This window comes from Drosophila biarmipes, unplaced genomic scaffold, assembly GCF_025231255.1.
Source record: "Drosophila biarmipes strain raj3 unplaced genomic scaffold, RU_DBia_V1.1 ptg000008l, whole genome shotgun sequence".
Taxonomy (NCBI): Eukaryota; Metazoa; Arthropoda; class Insecta; order Diptera; family Drosophilidae; genus Drosophila; species Drosophila biarmipes.
This window is the reverse complement of record NW_026114529.1, coordinates 4208179-4231707: the sequence shown is the minus strand read 5'-3', so window position 1 is coordinate 4231707 and position 23529 is coordinate 4208179. Positions and strand designations below refer to the sequence as shown.

Here is a 23529-nt window from a genome sequence, read left to right as displayed (position 1 = left end):
CGGGGAACGACACACATTGCAGATGCCCATGAAGCCTAGGCACGAGGATGTCGACTCCAACGTCTGTTGTTCTGCTGGGTGTGCGGGAGAGTAGGTGTCAGGAGCGTCGAGTGCTGCCAGCAGGCGGGAAATGCCTAGCGACCTCAGCCTGCAGAGAGGTAAGCGGGGGTGCAAGATGCTACCTCTCCAAACTAACGGGCGAGCTAATCGAGGAGGAGCAGCAGTTGTCCGCAGCGGTGACGATTGGGGAAGGCACGTACAAGGCCACGATCGACACCGGGGCAACAGGGAGCTTTATAAGCAAGGAATTGGGGGACAACCTGGCTGCCATCGGGAGGATTACAAGGACACGGCGGCAAGTTAGGTTATCAGACGGAAGGTGCGGCCGGATCGATGAACAGCTTGAGGTGTCCCGCATTCGGGAACAAGCGACTGACCATGAGCTTGCAGATACTACTAGGGTTAGTGGATTCATCGGTGTTAGGATGGAACTTTCTAACTTAGGTCGGAACCGAGGTAAGGTGTGCTGGACACGAGGTGATAATACCGGCCAGGAACCGACACAATGGGTGGCTCGAATATGACGATACAGTGAAGTTCCTGGAGGCAGAGCTATCCAATTTCACAACCTTGACAGGAACGACGAACATGGCGACAAACCAATAAAGTAGCGATACTACGCCAAGAACCCGAAAGTTCAAGGGGAGATCAATGCGAATGTGGCAAAACCCGCTGAAAGAAAGCAGCAGGCAGTACACTGCGTTTATAGTGCCGGGAAAGGGCTTATTCCAATGGAGAGTAATGTCGTTTGGACTCCATTCGGCATCTGCGACATTTCAGCGGGTGTTGGACCGGGTGATTGGTCCCGAGATGTCGCCGCACGTATTTGCGTACCAGGACGATATCATAGTGATCGGACACACACTATAAGAGCACAAGGCAAACTTGATAGAGGTATTCCGGCGGCTGAAAGACGCTGTTCTGAGATTGAACCCGGAAAAATGCCAGTTTTTCAAGATGGAGCTGCTTTATTTGGGTCATAGAGTGACTAGCGACGGGATAGGCACGGATCCGGAAAAGGTAGCAGCCATTGCCGAATTAGAGCCGCCGCCAACAGTTAGAGAACTCCGACAGTACCTGGGAGTAGCATCATGGTATCGGCGATTTGTACCTGACTTCGCAAAAATAGTCAAACCTCTCAACGATCTGCTGCGCAAAGGCAACAAGTGGGTGTGGACACAGAAACATCAATCGACGTAATGGAGGGAGACACCTTGTACAGGAACATTCCGCACAGAGCAGGCAGTGAGGATGTCGCGACAAGATGTGCGTCTCGAAAGCTCTACGAGAAGCGGTGCTGAAAGAGAACCACGACTCACCGACAGCTGGCCATGTAGGAAGCAGAAGGACAATAGCACGTCTGGCAGCCCGGTACTACTGGCCAGGCATACACCGAGACGCTCGAGCCCACGTAAGAGGGTGCGAGACGTGAATCAGATTCAAGCCGAATCATATGCAGGCAGCTGGGAAAAGGCTAACGCAGGTGCCAGAGGAACCGTGGGCTACAGTATGGGCAGACATCGTCGGACCCCTGCCGCGTTCAAAACATGGCAACCAAATGCTGCTGGTGCTGATATCCACAGGGTACACGCCGGCGTTTATTACTCAAGGCAGAAAACCGAGAATACCGACAGAGAGACCTTGGGAACAGGGCGACCCACTGAGACTCCAGGGTCGAAGGCCAACCAACTCGGGGAAATCTTTGAGATTGTAAGGCGGAATCTGGAGGATCAGGCTAGGCGTTACAACCTAAGGAGGAGACAATGGACACCAGCGGTGGGGGACGTCGTGTGGGCCAAAGTACATAATTTGTCAAAGGTGGCCGAGGGGTTCGCAGCAAAGTTGGCCCCAAGATACGACGGATCTTACCAGGTCATGGATTTTGCGTCACCAGTAATCTGCAAAATACGGCACGTGAACACAAAGAAAGAGAGGTCCATCCACGTGAGCGAGTTGAAACAACAACAAACACAGAACACAAGCGAGCAGCTACAAGCAGATACGGTAGACAAAAGCCAACAGTAAAGTCTCAAAGGACACGAGGAAAAGGGTCCAAGGATAGCTCCAAGGATACCCAAAGGACACGAGGAAAAGGGTCCAAGGATAGCTCCAAGGATACCCAAAGGACACGAAGAAAAGGGTCTAAGGATGGCTCCAAGTATACCCGAAGGACACGAGGGGTCCATGGATAGCGCCAAGGACACCCAAAGGACGCGAGAAGGGTCCAAGGATAGCTCCAAGGATGCTCAAAGGATGCAAAGAAAAGAGACCGAGGATAATTCCAAGGATGCTCAGGAATGAGGAAAGACTCCGAGGATCACTCCTAGGATTCTTAAAGGCTACACATATAAAACTCGAAGGATTCTCTACAAGGCACTACGATACAATCATATACAGTACAAGGAACACGTCAAGGATAAAAGCGGAAAGGAACGAACCAAGGTCTCCAAGGATTTGATTAGGACTGGCAGCAGCAGTCTGCCGAAGGAAGGGGGAAGTCGGAACAAGTAAGAGAGCTGTACCGAAAAAGGCCAAGCATCCCGGGGAAGCGCGTAATGCCCAGATGAGAAGACGGGATCGCCGGCCGGATCGGGGTCCAAACCAAGAAACACAGCTTCAGGAGTCTGAAAGGGCACTCATGGTCAACAAAGGCAACCTGCCAAGATAAAATAAGCTGATGAGCACATACAAGGAGTTGGGTGTGAGATCAGAGTACTTACGTAGTGGCAAGGACAAGTGGAAACGCCGGGATGAGGGGTACAAAAAAACGAAACTCCGGCCGACAGGTGCAACAGGGAAGGGGGCGCCTTGATAGGCGATCGATTGGCATTGGACGATAGAGCGATCGATGGGGACAAGCAATATGGAAATATCGGTGATGAACATCGCGGCGAGCAAGTGGCAACGCCGCACCTGCGATATCGATATCGTGAGCAGGCCCTCTGGGTATTGATAGCCGATTAGTATCGGTGCCCAGTGGGAACAGATGGAGGATCGGCGCGGGAGATTTGAAACGTAGTGTGGAAACGTAGCAAGGTTAAAAGCGTCGAGGGAACGTCGAGGGAGCAACGAGGGAGCGCCGAGGGAATCGTACCGAGATGCACCATGACTCAAGGGCAAGGATATACAAGGGAACGCCGGAGAGTGGGAGCGCTGATTTTCTTAAATCTTTCCCGAAGTAAGGGGGGAGTGTGAGGAGTTGAAAAGCTCCATATTATATTAGTAAACCGCTTTAATACAGCGCCTATCCTAATACACGATCAGAGAGACAGGCTAAGCAAGGTCTCAGGTATCAAAATACTTAAACAAATTACGGGATAACCTAATAGCTATAAATCAAAGGTACGACTGACGAATTTCAGTACCAAATATCCTAAACACACCGTTGAAGATAAAAGCTAGAGAACAGTCAGAGTCATCAGATCCACCAGTACAAGCTGAGGCTGACGACCCTATCTCTACAGATCCCTATATATAGGAAAAAGATATAAACTACCTCACTATTCCGGCAGTCCTCATTCAATCTGATTTATCAGACAAGGAGTTGACCGACGCGGATTCTAACAATAGCATTGTAGAAATAAAACCAACCACAATGTCGGAGGAGATAATTGCCCAAAGGTTATACATTAAAGAAATATCAAATGCCATTCCGGGGCTTAACGGGCAAAGGAGCTCCTAGAAGATTCGTATATTGATGAAGGCCTATCGGCCGAACACGCTGACAAATTCAAAACCAAGGAAGCCATCACCACAATGGTCAAAAATTGTGAGCATGGCCGCATCAAAACAATATTGGAAGCATGCAATTTTGCAACTATGAACAAAGCCGTCGCCAAGTACATACAATCTAGCACCCAACGTGGAAATAATTATCGCGGTAATAATTATAAAAACACTTATCGCGAAGGAGGAAATAATCGAGGTAATTATACCATTACCAGATATTCTCAGAATAACGGATATAATCAAAAGAATGGCTAAAAAAAAATTACAATAACCAAAATAACAATTATTACGGAAACAACAAACGTGGGGGAAACAACCGCGGCGGATACAGCCGTGGGGAAAACAACAACGGTAATGGTGGTAACAACAACAACCACAATAACAACGTTAGGGTAGCACAAACAAATTCGGGAAACTCCCAAACACCTTTAAATACACGACAGTAAGCAACATTAAAATTCACGCTCTAAATATCAGCCAATATACATGCATACAGGAAAAGAATTAGTTCTTCTACTATACACAGCTGCAGAATTATCCATATTGAAGGAAAATTGCGATAACTTTAAAAAAATTCAAGATAATCACATTATAAACATACAGGGTATATGTCAGAAAGTTACCAAATAAAAAGGCTTAACTACTATTGAAATTCAAACTTCCACATGATTTCCATATCGTAAATATGCAATTCGCTTTTCCATGTGATGGAATTCTAGGAATCGATTTTATCAAAAGATACAACTGTCAATTAGACTTCAAGCCGTCTGAAGACTGGCTTATAAAGAGACCAAATAACCTCAAATATTCGATTTATGTTCCAATGGCATACAGTTCTGGTAACAACTCCCTAATTCTGGCAGCAAGATCCCAAGTCGTCCGAAAAATGGAAATAAATTCAGAAGAAGACAGTGTATTAATTCAGAATCGAGAAATTCAGCATGGTATCTATATCGCAAATACCATTGCAACAGTCCAATATGCATATATAAGATTTCTAAATGCCACAACAACACAGATCAAGTAGTTTATTTATTATATAATTTATTTATTATATTGTAAAAACGGATTTAGGAACCAGACAAAAAATTGTATTATACCAACTTGCAAAAACTTTCCGCAATTCAATTCAATGAACAACTTACAGCAGTATGCACCCAGTATAGTGAGGTATTAGGACTAGAAACCGAATCGATCACTACCAATAAAATAAACAAAAGCTGAGATTAACTGATAATGAACCCGTATATATATACAAAATTATATAAATCCTCATAGTCAACAAGACGAAATTAAAAAACAAGTCCAAAAACTCATCAATGATAAAATTGTGGAACCCTCTGTATCACCTTATAATAGCCCACTTTTGTTAGTACCCAAAAAGTCCAGCCAGAAGGGAGAGAAGTCCCGGAGCGGTGTGACCGAACCCCGAGAGTAACGAGCCAGTAGTGAGAGAAGTCCCGGAGCGACGCGATAGAATCCCGAGAGTAACGAGCCAGAAGGGATCGGCGTATACCTACGAACCCAACACATAAGTCACGCTACGCATAGCCACCCAGTCAGGAGCAGTTCGCAAAACGCCGCCACCAGCAAGCAGGACACCACACCGCAACAGCCACGCAAGGAGAATCGAGCCCGCAGGAACTGCACGGACAGTACGCGAAAGGGTGAGGCTAGGGTGGAACGTTCGTTTATACAAGGCGTAGAAGCGAAGTGAAGAGCGATGCGTTCCGCCTTGACTATCCGCACGATCTGAACGGAAACCCCCGTGGCACCCCATGGCAGCAAGGGACAGGTGATCGTGTGTCGAGAGGAGTGATCCTGGAGAACTCGTCACTGTTCACCCTAGTCTGAGAACGGTGACGCTTCCCTCAGCCCGCATGGCTGACCCCATAGCGAGTCTGAATCGTGGCCGAGCAGTCACCGAGCCAAACGCGTCAGGAGCAAGCAGCGGTCAAGGATCTTCAAGGAGCGACAAAACGGGAACACCGTGTCAACGAGGCGAGCGAACATCGAGACAACCCACACCGTCGGAGACAGCAAGACAAGCAAATTATAAAGCCGACTGCAGTTATACCCGCAATAAACCCACTACGAACCCGTGAATTCTGTGCTTTCCCACTGAACTACTGGGCGGTCACGTTTATATAAATTTGGTGGGACGAACATACACAATCTACTGAGCTAGCCGCACAACTACCGTAGCGAGCAGAAAGCAAATAAATCAGTTCGTTACATCTGGCGCCCAAAACGTGATTGTCCCAGCGGTGAAAGCAAAATAAACAGAATGGGAAAGGAGTGGATTTACCGCCTTAAGATGGAGGACTTCGCCCATGTCGCACAAAGACTTAATGTCGCCCTGGACGGTAGATTAGAGGACATGATGGGACATTGTCGGAGTATTACTCCGAGACAGAGAACGACGCATAACTTGCCGACATCTAGGCTGAGTTGGAAGCCATGTATTACGACAGAACCCGCCCGAGTATCACGCAAACTAACGCTGAAGAGGATAACCTAGTAGCAAACTTCAGCGTCGACAACTTGCATATGGAGGCCCTCAGGAGAGAGTCAAGCCAGGACAGGAAGACAACAGTGCTGACCTCTAGACCCAGCCAGTCGGATTATGCAAGGGTCGCTAAACAAGTCCGCGAGTGGTCATTCAGGTTCGGCGGGGCGGAGAAACCGTTCGAGTTCCTGAACCAAGTTGAATGGTCCGCCAACACCTACAGCCTAGACCTAGACATGATCCCCCGAGCAATGCCGGAGTTGCTGAAAGGAAGGGCGTAGAAGTGGTTTATCGCCAACAATAAACAGTGGAAAACCTAGGCGGAGTTCATTGAGAGTTTCCATCTTTACTTTCTGCCGAGAGATTTCTTCACAGGGCTGTCGGATCAGGTCAGGCAACGAAAGCAGGGTTTCAGTGAGGCATTTAAAGACTACATGATCGACATTCAGACGATGTCGAGTCGACTATTCTACGAGAGACTTCTTAAAGATCATAAAGGAAAACTGCACCCCAATCCTAAGGATCTTTCTAAGGGCGTACAAAGTGCCGGACCTGGACACGTTGATGCTATTAGCCGATGAATACGAAGAGAATACAAGAAAACAAGTTCTGAATGGCAAAGTCGTCACCACCAACGCAGGTCACGTGCAGAATATGGGGGGAGACAGATAGCCAGGAGACACGGAGAAATGACCAATTTTCACCGGCGCAACGAGTCCCACGACAGCAGGCACCAGGAGCACCACTAGGAGGCCAATGGACGCCACCACAGCAGCAACAGAAGCAACCAGCGAACACGGTGTGGAGACCGCCAATCACAACACAGAGGTCGCGGGGAACGACACACATTGCAGATGCCCATGAAGCCTAGGCACGAGGATGTCGACTCCAACGTCTGTTGTTCTGCTGGGTGTGCGGGAGAGTAGGTGTCAGGAGCGTCGAGTGCTGCCAGCAGGCGGGAAATGCCTAGCGACCTCAGCCTGCAGAGAGGTAAGCGGGGGTGCAAGATGCTACCTCTCCAAACTAACGGGCGAGCTAATCGAGGAGGAGCAGCAGTTGTCCGCAGCGGTGACGATTGGGGAAGGCACGTACAAGGCCACGATCGACACCGGGGCAACAGGGAGCTTTATAAGCAAGGAATTGGGGGACAACCTGGCTGCCATCGGGAGGATTACAAGGACACGGCGGCAAGTTAGGTTATCAGACGGAAGGTGCGGCCGGATCGATGAACAGCTTGAGGTGTCCCGCATTCGGGAACAAGCGACTGACCATGAGCTTGCAGATACTACTAGGGTTAGTGGATTCATCGGTGTTAGGATGGAACTTTCTAACTTAGGTCGGAACCGAGGTAAGGTGTGCTGGACACGAGGTGATAATACCGGCCAGGAACCGACACAATGGGTGGCTCGAATATGACGATACAGCGAAGTTCCTGGAGGCAGAGCTATCCAATTTCACAACCTTGACAGGAACGACGAACATGGCAGAGCATCAAATCACGATGAAGGACGACAAACCAATAAAGTAGCGATACTACGCCAAGACCCCGAAAATTCAAGGGGAGATCAATGCGAATGTGGCAAAACCCGCTGAAAGAAAGCAGCAGGCAGTACACTGCGTTTATAGTGCCGGGAAAGGGCTTATTCCAGTGGAGAGTAATGTCGTTTGGACTCCATTCGGCATCTGCGACCTTTCAGCGGGTGTTGGACCGGGTGATTGGTCCCGAGATGTCGCCGCACGCATTTGCGTACCAGGACGATATCATAGTGATCGGACACACACTATAAGAGCACAAGGCAAACTTGATAGAGGTATTCCGGCGGCTGAAAGACGCTATTCTGAGATTGAACCCGGAAAAATGCCAGTTTTTCAAGATGGAGCTGCTTTATTTGGGTCATAGAGTGACTAGCGACGGGATAGGCACGGATCCGGAAAAGGTAGCAGCCATCGCCGAATTAGAGCCGCCGCCAACAGTTAGAGAACTCCGACAGTACCTGGGAGTAGCATCATGGTATCGGCGATTTGTACCTGACTTCGCAAAAATAGTCAAACCTCTCAACGATCTGCTGCGCAAAGGCAACAAGTGGGTGTAGACAGAGGAACATCAATCGACTTAATGGAGGGAGACACCTTGTACAGGAACATTCCGCACAGAGCAGGCAGTGAGGATGTCGCGACATGGAAGATGTGCGTCTCTAAAGCTCTACGAGAAGCGGTGCTGAAAGAGAACCATGACTCACCGACAGCTGTCCATGTAGGAAGCAGAAGGACAATAGCACATCTGGCAGCCCGGTCCTACTGGCCAGGCATACACCGAGACGCTCGAGCCCATGTAAGAGGGTGCGAGACGTGTATCAGATTCAAGTCGAATCATATGCAGGCAGCTGGGAAAATGCTAACACAGGTGCCAGAGGAACCGTGGGCTACAGTATGGGCAGACATCGTCGGACCCCTGCCGCGTTCAAAACATGGCAACCACATGCTGCTGGTGCTGATATCCACAGGGTACACGCCAGCGTTTATTACTCAAGGCAGAAAACCGAGACTACCGACAGAGAGACCTTGGGAACAGGGCGACCCACTGAGACTCCAGGGTCGAAGGCCAACCAACTCGGGGAAATCTTTGAGATTGTAAGGCGGAATCTGGAGGATCAGGCTAGGCGTTACAAGCTAAGGAGGAGACAATGGACACCAGCGGTGGTCGTGTGGGCCAAAGTACAAAATTTGTCAAAGGTGGCCGAGGGGTTCGCAGCAAAGTTGGCCCCAAGATACGACGGATCTTACCAGGTCATGGATTTTGCGTCACCAGTAATCTGCAAAATACGGCACGTGAACACAAAGAAAGAGAGGTCCATCCACGTGAGCGAGTTGAAACAACAACAAACACAGAACACAAGCGAGCAGCTACAAGCAGATACGGTAGACAAAAGCCAACAGTAAAGTCTCAAAGGACACGAGCTCCAAGGATGCTCAAGGGATGCAAAGAAAAGAGACCGAGGATTTGATTAGGACTGGCAGCAGCAGTCTGCCGAAGGAAGGGGGAAGTCGGAACAACTAAGAGAGCTGTACCGAAAGAGGCCAAGCATCCCGGGGAAGGGCTTAATGCCCAGATGAGAAGACGGGATCGCCGGCCGTATCGGGGTCCAAACCAAGAAACACAGCTTCAGGAGTCTGAAAGGGCACTCATGGTCAACAAAGGCAACCTGCCAAGATAATATAAGCTGATGAGCACATACAAGGAGTCGGGTGTGAGATCAGAGTACTTACGTAGTGGCAAGGACAAGTGGAAACGCCGGGATGAGGGGTACAAAAAAACTAAACTCCGGCCGACAGGTGCAACAGGGAAGGGGGCGCCTTGATAGGCGATCGATTGGCATTGGACGATAGAGCGATCGATGGGGACAAGCAATATGGAAATATCGGTGATGAACATCGCGGTGAGCAAGTGGCAACGCCCTGCGATATCGATATCGTGAGCAGGCCCTCTGGGTATTGACAGCCGATTAGTATCGGTGCCCAGTGGGAACAGATGGAGGATCGGCGCGGGAGATTTGAAACGTAGTGTGGAAACGTAGCAATGTTAAAAGCGTCGAGGGAACGTCGAGGGAGCAACGAGGGAGCGCCGAGGGAATCGTACCGAGATGCACCATGACTCAAGGGCTAGGATATACAAGGGAACGCCGGAGAGTGGGAGCGCTGATTTTCTTAAATCTTTCCCGAAGTAAGGGGGGAGTGTGAGGAGTTGAAAAGCTCCATATTATATTAGTAAACCGCTTTAATACAGCGCCTATCCTAATACACGATCAGAGAGACAGGCTAAGCAAGGTCTCAGATATCAAAATACTTAAACAAATTACGGGATAACCTAATAGCTATAAATCAAAGGTACGACTGACGAATTTCAGTACCAAATATCCTAAACACACCGTTAAAGATAAAAGCTAGAGAACAGTCAGAGTCATCAGATCCACCAGTACAAGCTGAGGCTGACGACCCTATCTCTACAGATCTACAGATATATAAACTACCTCACTATTCCGGCAGTCCTTATTCAATCTGATTTATCAGACCAGGACTTGACCGACGCCGATTCTAACAACAGCATTGTAGAAATAAAACCAACCACAATGACTGAGGAGATAATTGCCCAAAGGTCATACATTAAAGATATATCAAATGCCATCCCGGAGTTTAACGGGCAAAGGATACACCTTCAGAGATTCGTAAGAGCTTTGAAGTTGGTTAATCTTACGAAAGGTACATTCGAGGTTTTGGCTGTAGAAGACATCACAATCAAAATAATTGGATCGACATTATACAGAGTCCAAAACGAAACAACAATAGAAGCTATAAACAAATAACTGCAAGATACTATAGTCGGAGAAACATCCGACGTAGTTAAACGAGAGCTCCTAGAAGATTCGTATATTGATGAAGGCCTATCGGCCGAACACGCTGGCAAATTCAAAACCAAGGAAGCCATCACCACAATGGTCAAAAATTGTGAGCATGGCCGCATCAAAACAATATTGGAAGCATGCAATTTTGCAACTATGAACGAAGCCGTCGCCAAGTACATACAATCTAGCACCCAACGTGAAAATAATTATCGCGGTAATAATTATAAAAACACTTATCGCGAAGGAGGAAATAATCGAGGTAATTATACCAATACCAGATATTCTCAGAATAACGGATATAATCAAAAGAATGGCTAAAAAAAAAATTACAATAACCAAAATAACAATTATTACGGAAACAACAAACGTGGGGGAAACAACCGCGGCGGATACAGCCGTGGGGAAAACAACAACGGTAATGGTGATAACAACAACAACCACAATAACAACGTTAGGGTAGCACAAACAAATTCGGGAAACTCCCAAACACCTTTAAATACACGACAGTAAGCAACATTAAAATTCACGCTCTAAATATCAGCCAAAATACATACACACAGGAAAAGAATTAGTTCTTCTACTATACACAGCTGCAGAATTATCCATATTGAAGGAAAATTGCGATAACTTTAAAAAATTCAAGATAATCACATTATAAACATACAGGGTATTTGTCAGGAAGTTACCAAATAAAAAGGCTTAGCTACTATTGAAATTCAAACTTCCACATGATTTCCATATCGTAAATATGCAATTCGCTTTTCCATGTGATGGAATTCTAGGAATCGATTTTATCAAAAGATATAACTGTCAATTAGACTTCAAGCCGTCTGAAGACTGGCTTATAAAGAGACCAAATAACCTCAAATATTTGATTTATGTTCCAATGGCATACAGTTCTGGTAACAACTCCCTAATTCTGGCAGAAAGATCCCAAGTCGTCCGAAAAATTGAAATAAATTCAGAAGAAGACAGTGTATTAATTCAAAGTCAAGAAATTCAGGTATCTATATGGCAAATACCATTGCAACAGTCCAATATGCATATATAAGATTTCTAAATGCCACAACAACACAGATCAAGTAGTTTATTTATAATATAATTTATTTATTATATTGTAAAAACGGATTTAGAAACCAGACAAAAAATTGTATTATACCAACTTGCAAAAACTTTCCGCAATTCAATTCAATGAACAACTTACAGCAGTACGCACCCAGTATAGTGATGTATTCGGACTAGAAACCGAATCGATCACTACCAATAATTTTTATAAACAAAAGCTGAGATTAACTGATAATGAACCCGTATATATACAAAATTATAAAAATCCTCATAGTCAACAAGACGAAATTAAAAAACAAGTCCAAAAACTCATCAATGATAAAATTGTGGAACCCTCTGTATCACCTTATGATAGCCCACTTTTGTTAGTACCCAAAAAGTCCAGCCAGAAGGGAGAGAAGTCCCGGAGCGGTGTGACCGAACCCCGAGAGTAACGAGCCAGAAGTGAGAGAAGCCCCGGAGCGACGCGATAGAACCCCGAGAGTAACGAGCCAGAAGGGAGAGAAGTCCCGGATCGGCGTATGCCTACGAACCCAACACAGAAGTCACGCTACGCATAGCCACCCAGTCAGGAGCAGTTCGCAAAACGCCGCCACCAGCAAGGAGGACACAACACCGCAACAGCCACGCAAGGAACTGCACGCACAGTACGCGAAAGGGTGAAGAAGCGAAGTGAAGAGCGATGCGTTCCGCCTTGACTATCCGCACGATCTGAACGGAAACCCCCGTGGCACCCCGTGGCACCCCATGGCAGCAAGGGACAGGTGGTCGTGTGTCGAGAGGAGTGATCCTGGAGAACTCGTCACTGTTCACCCTAGTCTGAGAACGGTGACGCTTCCCTCAGCCCGCACGGCTGACCCCATAGCGAGTCTGAATCGTGGCCGAGCAGTCACCGAGCCAAACGCGTCAGGAGCAAGCAGCGGCCAAGGATCTTCAAGAAGCGACAAAACGGGAACACCGTGTCAACGAGGCGAGCGAACATCGAGACAACCCACACCGTCGGAGACAGCAAGACAAGCAAATTATAAAGCCGACTGCAGTTATACCCGCAATAAACCCACTACGAACCCGTGAATTCTGTGCTTTCCCACTGAACTACTGGGCGGTCACGTTTATATAAATTTGGTGGGACGAACACATACAATCTACTGAGCTAGCCGCACAAATACCGTAGCGAGCAGAAAGCAAATAAATCAGTTCGTTACATCTGGCGCCCAAAACGTGATTGTCCCAGCGGTGAAAGCAAAATAAACAGAATGGGAAAGAAGTGGATTTACCGCCTTAAGATGGAGGACTTCGCCCATGTCGCACAAAGACTTAATGTCGCCCTGGACGGTAGATTAGAGGACATGATGGGACATTGTCGGAGTATTACTCCGAGACAGAGAACGACGCATAACTTGCCGACATCTAGGCTGAGTTGGAAGCCATGTATTACGACAGAACCCGCCCGAGTATCACGCAAACTAACGCTGAAGAGGATAACCTAGTAGCAAACTTCAGCGTCGACAACTTGCATATGGAGGCCCTCAGGAGAGAGTCAAGCCAGGACAGGAAGACAACAGTGCTGACCTCTAGACCCAGCCAGTCGGATTATGCAAGGGTCGCTAAACAAGTCCGCGAGTGGTCATTCAGGTTCGGCGGGGCGGAGAAACCGTTCGAGTTCCTGAACCAAGTTGAATGGTCCGCCAACACCTACAGCTTAGACCTAGACATGATCCTCCGAGCAATGCCGGAGTTGCTGAAAGGAAGGGCGTAGAAGTGGTTTATCGCCAACAATAAACAGTGGAAAACCTAGGCGGAGTTCATTGAGAGTTTCCATCTTTACTTTCTGCCGAGAGATTTCTTCACAGGGCTGTCGGATCAGGTCAGGCAACGAAAGCAGGGTTTCAGTGAGGCATTTAAAGACTACATGATCGACATTCAGACGATGTCGAGTCGACTATTCTACGAGAGACTTCTTAAAGATCATAAAGGAAAACTGCACCCCAATCCTAAGGATCTTTCTAAGGGCGTACAAAGTGCCGGACCTGGACACGTTGATGCTATTAGCCGATGAATACAAAGAACTGAAAAAGGAGCGGGAAGCGTTTGCACAAGAAAACAAGTTCTGAAAGGCAAAGTCGTCACCACCAACGCAGGTCACGTGCAGAATATGCGGGGAGACAGATAGTCAGGAGACACGGAGAAATGACCAATTTTCACCGGCGCAACGAGTCCCACGACAGCAGGCACCAGGAGCACCACTAGGAGGCCTATGGACGCCACCACAGCAGCAACAGAAGCAACCAGCGAACACGGTGTGGAGACCGCCAATCACAACACAGAGGTCGCGGGGAACGACACACATTGCAGATGCCCATGAAGCCTAGGCACGAGGATGTCGACTCCAACGCCTGTTGTTCTTGTGGGTGTGCGGGAGAGTAGGTGTCAGGAGCGTCGAGTGCTGCCAGCAGGCGGGAAATGCCTAGCGACCTCAGCCGCAGAGAGGTAAGTGGGGGTCGCAAGATGCTACCTCTCCAAACTAACGGGCGAGCTAATCGAGGAGAAGCAGCAGTTGTCCGCAGCGGTGACGATTGGGGAAGGCACGTACAAGGCCACGATCGACACCGGGGCAACAGGGAGCTTTATAAGCAAGGAATTGGGGGACAACCTGGCTGCCATCGGGAGGATTACAAGGACACGGCGGCAAGTTAGGTTATCAGACGGAAGGTGCGGCCGGATCGATGAACAGCTTGAGGTGTCCCGCATTCGGGAACAAGCGACTGACCATGAGCTTGCAGATACTACTAGGGTTAGTGGATTCATCGGTGTTAGGATAGAACTTTCTAACTTAGGTCGGAACCGAGGTAAGGTGTGCTGGACACGAGGTGATAATACCGGCCAGGAACCGACACAATGGGTGGCTCGAATATGACGATACAGCGAAGTTCCTGGAGGCAGAGCTATCCAATTTCACAACCTTGACAGGAACGACGAACATGGCGACAAACCAATAAAGTAGCGATACTACGCCAAGAACCCGAAAGTTCAAGGGGAGATCAATGCGAATGTGGCAAAACCCGCTGAAAGAAAGTAGCAGGCAGTAAACTGCGTTTATAGTGCCGGGAAAGGGCTTATTCCAGTGGAGAGTAATGTCGTTTGGACTCCATTCGGCATCTGCGACCTTTCAGCGGGTGTTGGACCGGGTGATTGGTCCCGAGATGTCGCCGCACGCATTTGCTTACCAGGACGATATCATAGTGATCGGACACACACTATAAGAGCACAAGGCAAACTTGATAGAGGTATTCCGGCGGCTGAAAGACGCTATTCTGAGATTGAACCCGGAAAAATGCCAGTTTTTCAAGATTGAGCTGCTTTATTTGGGTCATAGAGTGACTAGCGACGGGATAGGCACGGATCCGGAAAAGGTAGCAGCCATCGCCGAATTAGAGCCGCCGCCAACAGTTAGAGAACTCCGACAGTACCTGGGAGTAGCATCATGGTATCGGCGATTTGTACCTGACTTCGCAAAAATAGTCAAACCTCTCAACGATCTGCTGCGCAAAGGCAACAAGTGGGTGTGGACACAGGAACATCAATCGACGTAATGGAGGGAGACACCTTGTACAGGAACATTCCGCACAGAGCAGGCAGTGAGGATGTCGCGACATGGAAGATATGCGTCTCGAAAGCTCTACGAGAAGCGGTGCTGAAAGAGAACCACGAATCACCGACAGCTGGCCATGTAGGAAGCAGAAGGACAATAGCACATCTGGCAGCCCGGTCGTACTGGCCAGGCATACACCGAGATGCTCGAGCCCACGTAAGAGGGTGCGAGACATGTATCAGATTCAAGCCGAATCAGATGCAGGCAGCTGGGAAAATGCTAACGCAGGTGCCAGAGGAACCGTGGGCTACAGTATGGGCAGACATCGTCGGACCCCTGCCGCGTTCAAAACATGGCAACCACATGCTGCTGGTGCTGATATCCACAGGGTACACGCCGGCGTTTATTACTCAAGGCAGAAAACCGAGACTACCGACAGAGAGACCTTGGGAACAGGGCGACCCACTGAGACTCCAGGGTCGAAGGCCAACCAACTCGGGGAAATCTTTGAGATTGTAAGGCGGAATCTGGAGGATCAGGCTAGGCGTTACAACCTAAGGAGGAGACAATGGACACCAGCGGTGGGGGACGTCGTGTGGGCCAAGGTACATCATTTGTCAAAGGTGGCCGAGGGCTTCGCAGCAAAGTTGTCCCCAAGATACGACGGATCTTACCAGGTCACGGATTTTGGGTCACCAGTAATCTGCAAAATACGGCACGTGAACACAATGAAAGAGAGGACCATCCACGTGAGCGAGTTGAAACAACAACAAACACAGTACACAAGCGAGCAGCTACAAGCAGATACGGTAGACAAAAGCCAACAGTAAAGTCTCAAAGGACACGAGGAAAAGGGTCCAAGGATAGCTCCAAGGATACCCAAAGGACACGAGGAAAAGGGTCCAAGGATAGCTCCAAGGATACCCAAAGGACACGAGTACTTACGTAGTGGCAAGGACAAGTGGAAACGCCGGGATGAGGGGTACAAAAAAACTAAACTCCGGCCGACAGGTGCAACAGGGAAGGGGGCGCCTTGATAGGCGATCGATTGGCATTGGACGATAGAGCGATCGATGGGGACAAGCAATATGGAAATATCGGTGATGAACATCGCGGCGAGCAAGTGGCAACGCCGCACCTGCAATATCGATATCGTGAGCAGGCCCTCTGGGTATTGATAGCCGATTAGTATCGGTGCCCAGTGGGAACAGATGGAGGATCGGCGCGGGAGATTTGAAACGTAGTGTGGAAACGTAGCAAGGTTAAAAGCGTCGAGGGAACGTCGAGGGAGCAACGAGGGAGCGCCGAGGGAATCGTACCGAGATGCACCATGACTCAAGGGCAAGGATATACAAGGGAACGCCGGAGAGTGGGAGCGCTGATTTTCTTAAATCTTTCCCGAAGTAAGGGGGGAGTGTGAGGAGTTGAAAAGCTCCATATTATATTAGTAAACCGCTTTAATATAGCGCCTATCCTAATACACGATCAGAGAGACAGGCTAAGCAAGGTCTCAGGTATCAAAATACTTAAACAAATTACGGGATAACCTAATAGCTATAAATGAAAGGTACGTCTGACGACTTTCAGTACCAAATATCCTAAACACACCGTTGAAGATAAAAGCTAGAGAACAGTCAGAGTCATCTGATCCACCAGTACAAGCTGAGGCTGACGACCCTATCTCTACAGATCCCTATATATAGGAAAAAGATATACACTACCTCATTATTCCGGCAGTCCTCATTCAATCTGATTTATCAGACAAGGAGTTGACCGACGCGGATTCTAACAATAGCATTGTAGAAATAAAACCAACCACAATGACTGAGGAGATAATTGCCCAAAGGTTATACACTAAAGCATTAGCTTTGGAGTTGGTTAACCTTACATTCGAGGTTTTGGCTGTAGAAGTCATCAAATCCCAAATAATTGGATCGACATTATACAAAGTCCAAAACGAAACAACAATAGAAGCTATAAATAAATAACTGCAAGATACTATAGTCTGAGAAACATTCGACGTAGTTAAACGAGAGCTCCTAGAAGATTCGTATATTGATGAAGGCCTATCGGCCGAACACGCTGACAAATTCAAAACCAAGGAAGCCATCACCACAATGGTCAAAAATTGTGAGCATGGCCGCATCAAAACAATATTGGAAGCATGCAATTTTGCAACTATGAACAAAGCCGTCGCCAAGTACATACAATCTAGCACCCAACGTGGAAATAATTATCGCGGTAATAATTATAAAAACACTTATCGCGAAGGAGGAAATAATCGAGGTAATTATACCAATACCAGATATTCTCAGAATAACGGATATAATCAAAAGAATGGCTAAAAAAAAATTACAATAACCAAAATAACAATTATTACGGAAACAACAAACGTGGGGGAAACAACCGCGGCGGATACAGCCGTGGGGAAAACAACAACGGTAATGGTGGTAACAACAACAACCACAATAACAACGTTAGGGTAGCACAAACAAATTCGGGAAACTCCCAAACACCTTTAAATACACGACAGTAAGCAACATTAAAATTCACGCTCTAAATATCAGCCAATATACATGCATACAGGAAAAGAATTAGTTCTTCTACTATACACAGCTGCAGAATTATCCATATTGAAGGAAAATTGCGATAACTTTAAAAAAATTCAAGATAATCACATTATAAACATACAGGGTATATGTCAGAAAGTTACCAAATAAAAAGGCTTAACTACTATTGAAATTCAAACTTCCACATGATTTCCATATCGTAAATATGCAATTCGCTTTTCCATGTGATGGAATTCTAGGAATCGATTTTATCAAAAGATACAACTGTCAATTAGACTTCAAGCCGTCTGAAGACTGGCTTATAAAGAGACCAAATAACCTCAAATATTCGATTTATGTTCCAATGGCATACAGTTCTGGTAACAACTCCCTAATTCTGGCAGCAAGATCCCAAGTCGTCCGAAAAATGGAAATAAATTCAGAAGAAGACAGTGTATTAATTCAGAATCGAGAAATTCAGCATGGTATCTATATCGCAAATACCATTGCAACAGTCCAATATGCATATATAAGATTTCTAAATGCCACAACAACACAGATCAAGTAGTTTATTTATTATATTGTTAAAACGGATTTGGGAACCAGACAAAAAATTGTATTATACCAACTTGCAAAAACTTTCCGCAATTCAATTCAATGAACACCTTACAGCAGTATGCACCCAGTATAGTGATGTATTAGGACTAGAAACCGAATCGATCACTACCAATAAAATAAACAAAAGCTGAGATTAACTGATAATGAACCCGTATATATACAAAATTATAAAAATCCAAAAGTCCAAAAACTCATCAATGATAAAATCGTGGAACCCTCTGTATCACCTTATAATAGCCCACTTTTGTTAGTACCCAAAAAGTCCAGCCAGAAGGGAGAGAAGTCCCGGAGCGGCGTGACCGAACCCCGAGAGTAACGAGCCAGAAGTGAGAGAAGTCCCGGAGCGACGCGACAGAACCCCGAGAGTAACGAGCCAGAAGGGAGAGAAGTCCCGGATCGGCGTATGCCTACGAACCCAACACAGAAGTCACGCTACGCATAGCCACCCAGTCAGGAGCAGTTCGCAAAACGCCGCCACCAGCAAGCAGGACACCACACCGCAACAGCCACGCAAGGAGAATCGAGCCCGCAGGAACTGCACGGACAGTACGCGAAAGGGTGAGGCTAGGGTGGAACGTTCGTTTATACAAGGCGTAGAAGCGAAGTGAAGAGCGATGCGTTCCGCCTTGACTATCCGCACGATCTGAACGGAAACCACCGTGGCACCCCGTGGCACCCCATGGCAGCAAGGGACAGGTGGTCGTGTGTCGAGAGGAGTGATCCTGGAGAACTCGTCACTGTTCACCCTAGTCTGAGAACGGTGACGCTTCCCTCAGCCCGCACGGCTGACCCCATAGCGAGTCTGAATCGTGTCCGAGCAGTCACCGAGCCAAACGCGTCAGGAGCAAGCAGCGGCCAAGGATCTTCAAGGAGCGACAAAACGGGAACACCGTGTCAACGAGGCGAGCGAACATCGAGACAACCCACACCGTCGGAGACAGCAAGACAAGCAAATTATAAAGCCGACTGCAGTTATACCCGCAATAAACCCACTACGAACCCGTGAATTCTGTGCTTTCCCACTGAACTACTGGGCGGTCACGTTTATATAAATTTGGTGGGACGAACACACACAATCTACTGAGCTAGCCGCACAAATACCGTAGCGAGCAGAAAGCAAATAAATCAGTTCGTTACATCTGGCGCCCAAAACGTGATTGTCCCAGCGGTGAAAGCAAAATAAACAGAATGGGAAAGAAGTGGATTTACCGCCTTAAGATGGAGGACTTCGCCCATGTCGCACAAAGACTTAATGTCGCCCTGGACGGTAGATTAGAGGACATGATGGGACATTGTCGGAGTATTACTCCGAGACAGAGAACGACCATGTATTACGACAGAACCCGCCCGAGTATCACGCAAACTAACGCTGAAGAGGATAACCTAGTAGCAAGCTTCAGCGTCGACAACTTGCAAATGGAGGCCCACAGGAGAGAGTCAAGCCAGGACAGGAAGACAACAGTGCTGACCTCTAGACCCAGCCAGTCGGATTATGCAAGGGTCGCTAAATAAGTCCGCGAGTGGTCATTCAGGTTCGGCGGGGCGGAGAAACCGTTCGAGTTCCTGGAACAGCTTAGACCTAGACATGATCCCCCGAGCAATGCCGGAGTTGCTGAAAGGAAGGGCGTAGAAGTGGTTTATCGCCAACAATAAACAGTGGAAAACCTAGGCGGAGTTCATTGAGAGTTTCTATCTTTACTTTCTGCCGAGAGATTTCTTCACAGGGCTGTCGCATCAGGTCAGGCAACGAAAGCAGGGTTTCAGTGAGGCATTTAAAGACTACATGATCGACATGCAGACGATGTCGAGGCCACTAAACTATTCTACGAGAGACTTCTTAAAGATCATAAAGGAAAACTGCACCCCAATCCTAAGGATCTTTCTAAGGGCGTACAAAGTGCCGGACCTGGACACGTTGATGCTATTAGCCGATGAATGCGAAGAACTGAAAAAGGAGCGGGAAGCGTTTGCACAAAAAAACAAGTTCTGAAAGGCAAAGTCGTCACCACCAACGCAGGTCACGTGCAGAATATGCGGGGAGACAGATAGCCAGGAGACACGGAGAAATGACCAATTTTCACCGGCGCAACGAGTCCCACGACAGCAGGCACCAGGAGCACCACTAGGAGGCCAATGGACGCCACCACAGCAGCAACAGAAGCAACCAGCGAACACGGTGTGGAGACCGCCAATCACAACACAGAGATCGCGGGGAACGACACACATTGCAGATGCCCATGCAACAGGAAGCTTTATAAGCAAGGAATTGGGGGACAACCTGGCTGCCATCGGGAGGATTACAAGGACACGGCGGCAAGTTAGGTTATCAGACGGAAGGTGCGGCCGGATCGATGAACAGCTTGAGGTGTCCCGCATTCGGGAACAAGCGACTGACCATGAGCTTGCAGATACTACTAGGGTTAGTGGATTCATCGGTGTTAGGATGGAACTTTCTAACTTAGGTCGGAACCGAGGTAAGGTGTGCTGGACACGAGGTGATAATACCGGCCAGGAACCGACACAATGGGTGGCTCGAATATGACGATACAGCGAAGTTCCTGGAGGCAGAGCTATCCAATTTCACAACCTTGACAGGAACGACGAACATGGCGACAAACCAATAAAGTAGCGATACTACGCCAAGAACCCGAAAGTTCAAGGGGAGATCAATGCGAATGTGGCAAAACCCGCTGAAAGAAAGCAGCAGGCAGTACACTGCGTTTATAGTGCCGGGAAAGGGCTTATTCCAGTGGAGAGTAATGTCGTTTGGACTCCATTCGGCATCTGCGACCTTTCAGCGGGTGTTGGACCGGGTGATTGGTCCCGAGATGTCGCCGCACGCATTTGCGTACCAGGACGATATCATAGTGATCGGACACACACTATAAGAGCACAAGGCAAACTTGATAGAGGTATTCCGGCGGCTGAAAGACGCTATTCTGAGATTGAACCCGGAAAAATGCCAGTTTTTCAAGATGGAGCTGCTTTATTTGGGTCATAGAATGACTAGCGACGGGATAGGCACGGATCCGGAAAAGGTAGCAGCCATCGCCGAATTAGAGCCGCCGCCAACAGTTAGAGAACTCCGACAGTACCTGGGAGTAGCATCATGGTATCGGCGATTTGTACCTGACTTCGCAAAAATAGTCAAACCTCTCAACGATCTGCTGCGCAAAGGCAACAAGTGGGTGTGGACACAGAAACATCAATCGACGTAATGGAGGGAGACACCTTGTACAGGAACATTCCGCACAGAGCAGGCAGTGAGGATGTCGCGACAAGATGTGCGTCTCGAAAGCTCTACGAGAAGCGGTGCTGAAAGAGAACCACGACTCACCGACAGTTGGCCATGTAGGAAGCAGAAGGACAATAGCACGCCTGGCAGCCCGGTACTACTGGCCAGGCATACACCGAGACGCTCGAGCCCACGTAAGAGGGTGCGAGACGTGTATCAGATTCAAGCCGAATCAGATGCAGGCAGCTGGGAAAATGCTAGCGCAGGTGCCAGAGGAACCGTGGGCTACAGTATGGGCAGACATCGTCGGACCCCTGCCGCGTTCAAAACATGGCAACCAAATGCTGCTGGTGCTGATATCCACAGGGTACACGCCGGCGTTTATTACTCAAGGCAGAAAACCGAGACTACCGACAGAGAGACCTTGGGAACAGGGCGACCCACTGAGACTCCAGGGTCGAAGGCCAACTCGGGGAAGTCTTTGAGATTGTAAGGTGGAATCTGGAGGATCAGGCTAGGCGTTACAACCTAACGAGGAGACCATGGATACCAGCGTTGGAGGACGTCGTGTGCGCCAAGGTACATTATTTGTCAAAGGTGGCCGAGGGGTTCGCAGCAAAGTTGGCCCCAAGATACGACGGATCTTACCAGGTCACGGATTTTGCGTCACCAGTAATCTGCAAAATACGGCACGTGAACACAAAGAAAGAGAGGACCATCCACGTGAGCGAGTTGAAACAACAACAAACACAGAACACAAGCGAGCAGCTACAAGCAGATACGGTAGACAAAAGCCAACAGTAAAGTCTCAAAGGACACGAGGAAAAGGGTCCAAGGATAGCTCCAAGGATACCCAAAGGACACGAGGAAAAGGGTCCAAGGATAGCTCCAAGGATACCCAAAAGTACAAGGAACACGTCAAGGATAAAAGTGGAAAGGAACGAACCAAGGTCTCCAAGGATTTGATTAGGACTGGCAGCAGCAGTCTGCCGAAGGAAGGGGGAAGTCGGAACAACTAAGAGAGCTGTACCGAAAGAGGCCAAGCATCCCGGGGAAGGGCTTAATGCCCAGATGAGAAGACGGGATCGCCGGCCGGATCGGGGTCCAAACCAAGAAACACAGCTTCAGGAGTCTGAAAGGGCACTCATGGTCAACAAAGGCAACCTGCCAAGATAATATAAGCTGATAAGCACATACAAGGAGTCGGGTGTGAGATCAGAGTACTTACGTAGTGGCAAGGACAAGTGGAAACGCCGGGATGAGGGGTACAAAAAAACTAAACTCCGGCCGACAGGTGCAACAGGGAAGGGGGCGCCTTGATAGGCGATCGATTGGCATTGGACGATAGAGCGATCGATGGGATCAAGCAATATGGAAATATCGGTGATGAACATCGCGGCGAGCAAGTGGCAACGCCGCACCTGCGATATCGATATCGTGAGCAGGTCCTCTGGGTATTGATAGCCGATTAGTATCGGTGCCCAGTGGGAACAGATGGAGGATCGGCGCGGGAGTGTGGAAACGTAGCAAGGTTAAAAGCGTCGAGGGAACGTCGAGGGAGCAACGAGGGAGCGCCGAGGGAATCGTACCGATATGCACCATGACTCAAGGGCAAGGATATACAAGGGAACGCCGGAGAGTGGGAGCGCTGATTTTCTTAAATCTTTCCCGAAGTAAGGGGGGAATGTGAGGAGTTGAAAAGCTCCATATTATATTAGTAAACCGCTTTAATACAGCGCCTATCCTAATACACGATCAGAGAGACAGGCTAA

At 48.2% G+C, this 23529-nt stretch overlaps 2 protein-coding genes and 1 long non-coding RNA gene across 3 annotated transcripts in view; 2 read left to right on the top strand and 1 right to left on the bottom strand.

The window, feature by feature from the left end:
• The first annotated feature begins 890 nt into the window (after positions 1–890).
• On the top strand, positions 891–15418 carry LOC127011765 (uncharacterized). Its single transcript, XM_050889849.1, has 2 exons — positions 891–1080; positions 15177–15418. Exons 1-2 carry the CDS (start codon positions 1018–1020, stop codon positions 15354–15356), a joined length of 243 nt encoding a protein of 80 aa, XP_050745806.1. The 5' UTR covers positions 891–1017; the 3' UTR covers positions 15357–15418.
• The window catches only part of LOC127011768 (uncharacterized), a 104670-nt gene continuing 84660 nt past the window's right edge, over positions 3520–23529 (bottom strand). Inside the window, exon 3 of the long non-coding RNA XR_007765087.1 lies at positions 3520–3556. This is a non-coding gene — a long non-coding RNA (uncharacterized LOC127011768). The remainder of the gene's footprint in view (positions 3557–23529) is intronic.
• LOC127011764 (uncharacterized) lies at positions 15593–23064 on the top strand. The gene is made up of 2 exons (XM_050889848.1): positions 15593–15978; positions 22355–23064. Exons 1-2 carry the CDS (start codon positions 15924–15926, stop codon positions 22774–22776), a joined length of 477 nt encoding a protein of 158 aa, XP_050745805.1. The 5' UTR covers positions 15593–15923; the 3' UTR covers positions 22777–23064.